Source organism: Aptenodytes forsteri, unplaced genomic scaffold (assembly GCF_000699145.1).
Source record: "Aptenodytes forsteri isolate BGI_AS27 unplaced genomic scaffold, ASM69914v1 Scaffold1, whole genome shotgun sequence".
NCBI lineage: Eukaryota > Metazoa > Chordata > Aves > Sphenisciformes > Spheniscidae > Aptenodytes > Aptenodytes forsteri.
Genome location: NW_008795035.1, coordinates 5,154,622 through 5,161,402, shown reverse-complemented (window position 1 = coordinate 5,161,402; position 6,781 = coordinate 5,154,622). Strand labels below are relative to the sequence as shown.

Sequence of the window (6,781 nt, the reverse complement as noted above, 5' to 3'; positions counted from 1 at the left end):
TAGGGGATGGCGGGGGTGGGACGGGGACATGGGCAACAACCGCCTTCTCGGCCGGCGTGCGCCTGCTCCGCGCTGAGGGGAGGTTGTGCTGCTTTCCCGAAGCGCGCCCGAGCACCGGGAGCGAGCCGGGGGGTGCGGGCACCCTCACCCTCCTCCTCCTCCTCCTCCGTGATGTCGCACCCCGGCGTGTGACGCGCTGTCCCCACACAATGGGCCGTTTCAGGAGGCTGCCGCCCAGCCCCGGCCTGCTGCGCTCGGGGGCCGCTCTGGGGGTAGTCCCTGCAGATCTTGGCCCCGTTTATTGAATGAAAGATGGACATTGTGGTGGTTTTTTTGTTTGTTTGGTTTTTTTTTTTAAAGTATGATGGACCAGCTTCTGGAATACAAGCTATGCGATTTTTTTTTATTGCTTTTTTTAAAGCAGGATGACAAGTATCTGCGTTCACTAATCTATGTGATAGGAACTGGGCCCCATTGCACTGAGTCTTCCAATTTTAACTGGTATCTCGGCGATACTAGGTTTTCAGAAGACTTTTAAAAATAAAGCTGTTGCTAAAATGCAACTCCAGAACGTCTGAACACCATAAAAAATTGATACAGCTTTTTCTTTGTACAGACTACTTTTCTTGTTACCCAAACCAAATTATAGAGATTGATGTCTGCCTAGCCTTATTTCACTCCTCGGTCTTCATTTTTTCGTCATGGAAGCCGTTTTAATTATAAATAGCACTCCTTTGCCTTTTAGACTTGGGCTCCAAGAAGTTTGAACTTGGGACTTCAAGGAAGCATCACAGTAGCTGCTACTGATAGATACTAATTGTGGTCAGGCCGATCAGCGAACAGGGTGCTTTTCCATGCGAGTGGAAGCATTGAAGGGAGAGCAGGTTCAGAGCAGAGGAACTAATTCTATAGAGTGAACACTTCAACCCCAATTCTGTTACTCTGTATAGTCCTATAATGGACCAGCAGCCCACTGCCCTTACGAGCCCAGCGTGCAAATACAAACCAAAAGCAGTCAGTAGGCAGGGCGTGGGTTCGGGAGGCTTTCCAAAGCCCGGACTAACTCCTGAAAGGATGAGACACCGAAGGGCTATGTAGCTTGTGAACGCCAGGGATACGTGCCACATGAAGCAGCAGCTTGCCAAGTGCACGCGTAGCATGAGAAACGGCAGAGGAGGATGTGGGATCTAAGATTTCAGCACCCTGATAAACAACCAGCCTGGTCTGCAGCCTCCTTACGGAGGGGTTACCGTTTTAAAACATTTCAGACGTACTGCCAGTGCACCTGAGCAACAGGAAGCAGTTAGACCATAGCTATTCATGGAGCTTGTTAAATGTACAGTAACTGAAACGGGGTTTTAGTCAAGTACCTTTCACAAAGCTGTCCAGTAAGTCACTAACGAGCACATTTGCTCAGCGATTGCTCATTAAATATAATGAACATCAGGTATACTATATCAGATTGCCCTGATTAATGAGGTTTTACTAAAATATGTTTCTGGTAACTTTTGTTATTACTGGATCATGCGTACATTCATTGGGAAAAAAAAAAAGACTGAAGATTCAATTTTGGAATGCTGGACTTACAGCATAGAATATTTTCACTGAATTTCTACTGGGAAATATTTTGTTCAATTCTGTTTTCTCTTATTATAACAAACCAAGCCAACTTTGACTTTCTTTAATATCTGGTGCTACATTCAGATGTGGATCTCGAAAGTAATCCGAGTCCCTTTGGTAAGTGAACAAGTCGTTCAGTATATCCAGCACTGCACCAAACGACACTATGCATTTCCTTGTCATGCATATAAAAGCTTTAATTTGAAAGGGAGATATTTTTCATGCTTGGCTCTCACCTTGCAACTATCTCTGTTCAGGCAGAATTCTGTGTCCAGGAAGAACTTGCTCAAAGTATGCTCTTTCTGGAGTCAGCTGCAGGACAAACACCTATTCAGCCTCTCTCTGTACTCTGCTGTTCTTTCCCACGCAAGAAACAAAAGCAATGCAGCCAGAAATACGTATCACTGACAGGGGCAAATTAAATTGCATTTTCTTTTTATTGAAGCACACTGTGTTTTGTTCAGAGTATCTATAGAATCATACAAATATGCTTTTTATAGCTTAAGCATTTTCATATTCCTTAACAGTTTTTATAGTCCTAGCACCTAACACTATTACGATTGCAATACAGAACATCTTTGATAATAGGTGGCTACTTTCATTACAGATTGCAAAAGTAAGGGGTAGCTTAAAGTCCCATCTAGTCGTGCCAGTGAACCTCTCAAGCTGAGGCTGTCATTTTTACTCCTGCAACACACAAATTTTATTAGTAGTACTTTCAGTTACAAAGTTACGCCTTATCAGAAAGGCAAAGCTACCTCTCCCTGTTGATGTAAACTGTTTTCATTATTGAGTAGGGTTGGGTGAAGCTGTAATATGAGAGGATTCAGGGTGTTCTAAATTTGTGTTAATGAAGTTTGGGATTCTCTATTTTTTTTAAATATAACCTGCATTTTTGGAACTATATTTGTGCAAAATATATTTCCCATACCATTATTTCTTATGAGTTAGGAGAAGAATCTGCGTATCTTTTTAGCTGCCAAAAGCGCTCTCAAGTCTTTGCTGGTGGTGGGGTTTTGTGTGCAGTTTTCTAGTCTAAAGTGGATTCTCATTCGTCACATTTTACTTTTCTTTGCAAATACAGTACAGTAGGGTCTTAAAGCTTGTCCCTTGACATTCCTTGGAATGAAACCTTGGAAAGAACAAAGAACTTGACTTCAGCAAGTAAAGGGCAGCGCCTTCTTGGAAGGACATAGAGACAATTAGGAGATTAAACTAACAGGATCAGAAGATCAGCCCTAAGCACGCAGAAAGGAGAATGAACATGCAAGGGCTACCTGCTATCAACACATGCCGTGTCTGGAAGAATTAATTCATTTTAAGAACTCTACTCAGATGAATGAAGTGGTGCGAAAGGCAGCCTTTTAGTGATTACTTTGAATATCTAAAATGACTGAGGTCTGGTGTACAGCTGTGCTCTTCATGCAGCCTGCTAGGTATCAGAACTGCTTTTGCGCCTACCGGCTTAGTAAAGGACCAGGACAATATTGTGTTAAATAATACAGGAGACCTGCTGAGTAACAGATCCCAGAATACTTGAAGCAAGTTTTGAGATGACCCAGCATTCAGAGTATTCTTACCCTGTTTAAAAGCACTGTCATACGTTTTACAGAATGTCAGGATATTCTGAGCTACTTTCAGTAAAACATTCAAAATTAATGTTTTCATAGGTCAAATTATCTTAAGTACCCTAAACGTTCCCCTGCAGAGACAATCTAACGCATGAGCTCTCATGCAAAGACAGTGCATGTGTTAGTTCAGACCTCTGAATGCAGTCACATTCAGAGAAAAACTTGAAGAATCAGTCCTGAACATGTTATCTCTAAAAACAAGACTATTTCTAAATCTCAAGAAAGAAAATATGCTTTTCAATACTTTAACAGCAAAGCGAGCAAAATATGCTGTCATCTAGAGCATAAACACTTGAATGATTCAGAATAATTTCAGTCCTCAAAATAATTTCATCCATAAAACGAGCACGCTCACTTGCCATCTATTAAGAGAATGCAGATTTTTGTTCCAGAGCTAGTCAGACCTTGAATTTGCGGGTCCAATTTGAAAAATTAAGCTTTTAATTCAAAATTCTCTCAAATTAGGGGTTAATTATTATGATTTGGACATGAAATACTGATTCAGGTGCTAACCTTGAAACTCAGATTCTGAATTCAGTTTTGACCACAAAATAAATCTTTACCCTAAATTTATGTTATCCTGGGCATGTGCATTTTATAAATTAAAACTTATTGACTGAATGGAGATGTTTGACAAGTGACATGCTAGCTTTGTATCATTACCTATCTGATCAGGTTTGGGGAGGGGATATGATGCCTGACTGCCTAAGTCATCTGCAATAAATCTGTAATCCTTAAATTCAGAAACACCACAGAATGTTCCTGTTAATACTCACCTTACTGCAAAATTTGCTACAAATCTGTGCTGGTTAAAACTATGGACTGGTTACACAATTTAAAGTTACCCTATTAAGAAAAGAATTACATTAAATCAATGTCAAAGAAGGTTTACACAGTTCCCACAGGAATGCCATTTATAGTCTAATTTCCTCATTCTAAGTGAAATTAATTTTGCAGTCCCAATTTAATTTTAGGTTTACAGGTCAGTTTTGGCACCTACATCTAATGTAAGTAATACATTACACGAACTTCTGATGAATTAAAGTTGCTAGACTTAAACCGGTAATGATCAACAGCTCTCCTCATAGAACACACAGGCACAATCAGAAAAGTGTAGGATCAGAGACTCCTATGAAAACATCTATTAAATTTCTCTCATGATATATAGTAAAAAAAGGAGAGGGAGGGGGGAAACCCCAAACCCTCCTGTAGAGTATTACAGCTGCAGGACAGAACAGACTACCAAAAGTGCAATTCAGGAAGGGTGGGCCCTTGCACATTTTGTTCAAAATACTGTGTTCTCCTTTGATCTCAAAAAGGAAAAAAAAAAAACCCCAAACCCAGACCAAAGAGTCTGAAGATAGGGCCTTGGATTCCTGTTTATGCTGGACCATTCTTATCAATAGCATTTATCACTCTTCCATGAAGTGCTTCTGAGTTTCAAGCCGACCGACCTACAAACCTGGCCCTTCTTGCCTGCTCCAGGGGGGCACAATGGACACAAGGAGCTATGTTGCACCTAACGCTCTCCTGGGCGCTAGCCTCATAAAACACGAGGCGTAGGATGGATACCCATATGTGTAGATGGTAGATAAGAACATGAAGCAGAAAGCCGTTATTGGCTGTATCACCATAAAATACGGCACAGCCTTCCATTCCGTGCAAGAGGAGTTTTGTAGCTGCATTTTCCTCTTCATAAAAATGTCTCTTTTCCATGCCAGTGTATTCAACAGCCACAGGGGACAACCAATCAATTATATATGGTAAGTGGTGAAAACAACAGTACAATAAATTGTGAATAAAAGGACAACAAAATAAAAACCAGTTTTGCTGTATTATCTTTCAGTTGAGCAACAGGAGCTAACCAGTATTTTAGACATAACTGAGATATTGACATTACTGGTATCTATGTAATAAATTTCTTCTTACCTTTGATATCGTGTTTTTAACTATGCCATATTTAAAAAAGAAAAACAAAACACATTAGAACACCAAGGTTAAGCCTGTCTGCGAAAGCCCTATTATTCTAAAAGCTAATTATTTATACACAAAATCATTTTCAAAGAAGAAAAAACAAAACTTGTGACTGTGTTTGCATTTTGCTGTGGCAAGTGACCAGTTAACTGTTCCTCCAGATCTCTAGCTGTCTTTTTTGCTACACACAGACCAGTTGTCAGGTTGCATGCCTAGTGTATCAACCATGATTACCTCTGCAGACCTGAGACAGACCCAGACCTCACAGTTTGTCTCCCATGAAGTAAATGACTCTTAAGTACTGACCACAAAACACTTACTTAGCACCAAACCATTTAAGACAAAATAGATCTTAAAACCAATAAACCAGTCAACACACTTGCCTTTCCTTCCGTATGACTTACCAGTCCACTGCTGCAGAGGAAGGCCCAGCTTCTTCCAGCCTCTTCTGCAAAGTCTGCCTCTGTGTTAAATTATTTCTTCTATCAGTCTCTGCCAACTTTATCCTCCTCTGATTTTTAGTTCTCAGCCTGACAAATCAGCTGCATCCCTCGGAACTGGAGCTATCGCCTTGTAATTACTACCTCATGGGTTTAGTCACATATAGCTGACACAGGGGAACCAGTGAATTGCCTTTTATTCTTTCATCAGCTAGCTCCCCATTAAGTTAGATTGATACATCTATACAGGAAAGTAATATAAAGTAGTATAACCCATTGTATAGTAACTTCCTCTCACCAGCCTGGCCACATACAGTGTTCATAAAATTATTACAACTTGGTATTCTTCAGCTATTACTCAACACTGGCAAAAATCAATTCCTCCTTCACAAAAACAGATTTTACTAAGCAATAAAAGGGCCAAGTCCTGTCAGGTGATTCGGTTCGGGAAGGAAGACTTCAGCCGCCAGTTTCTGTTGTACTAAGCACAATGCAAAATAAAGATCAATGTGACAGAAGAAGAGCTCATACAAGTAAGCCAATCTTCTGTTCACTACTAAGCCACATTAAAAAGTCTTTTAATCCCTTGTATCTGACAATGCCTGCTGTTTTGAGCCCCAGAGAGTTATTTCATTCAGACTCTGTCAGTGAAATCTTTTTAAAGCCATGCATGGCCACCCGATTTTCATGTCTTCTAAGTCTGTACACCACTTCACAGAGTTGCCCAAGTCCTGCAGGTCACCTTTGGACTCAGCAGCCATGAAATTAATGGGTATGCATGCATTCTCCTTGAAAGAGATGTGCGGAAGACTTACGAAGGAAATACCTACCCCAAACATCGCCAAGTTTCCTCCTAAACTAGACAGATACATCTACCGGACCTTTAAAGCATGTAACTAGCTGATCCTTAATTCTACTCAAATTACTGGACCCAAGAGAATCTGTCTTCAAGGCTCCCTTTTACAGTGTTGATGGTCAAATAATAACGACGGTAAACTCAGACTATGAGTGATCTTGAACCTAGCCAGGCCAGGTGTACCTATGAAGAAGCAACAACGCAGTGTGTAGGAAGGATCTAACAGGCTGCTGCTCCAAGAAATGCCTCTTCCATCGTGA

At 40.8% G+C, this 6,781-nt stretch overlaps 1 protein-coding gene across 1 annotated transcript in view; it reads right to left on the bottom strand.

The window, feature by feature from the left end:
• MESDC2 (mesoderm development candidate 2) overlaps nt 1-6,537 on the bottom strand; it is a 15,744-nt gene extending 9,207 nt beyond the window's left edge. Inside the window, 2 exon segments of the mRNA XM_009276623.2 lie at nt 1,857-1,922; nt 6,496-6,537. Coding sequence (XP_009274898.2) covers nt 1,857-1,922; nt 6,496-6,537 — 108 coding nt within the window.
• Nucleotides 6,538-6,781: the final 244 nt, after the last annotated feature.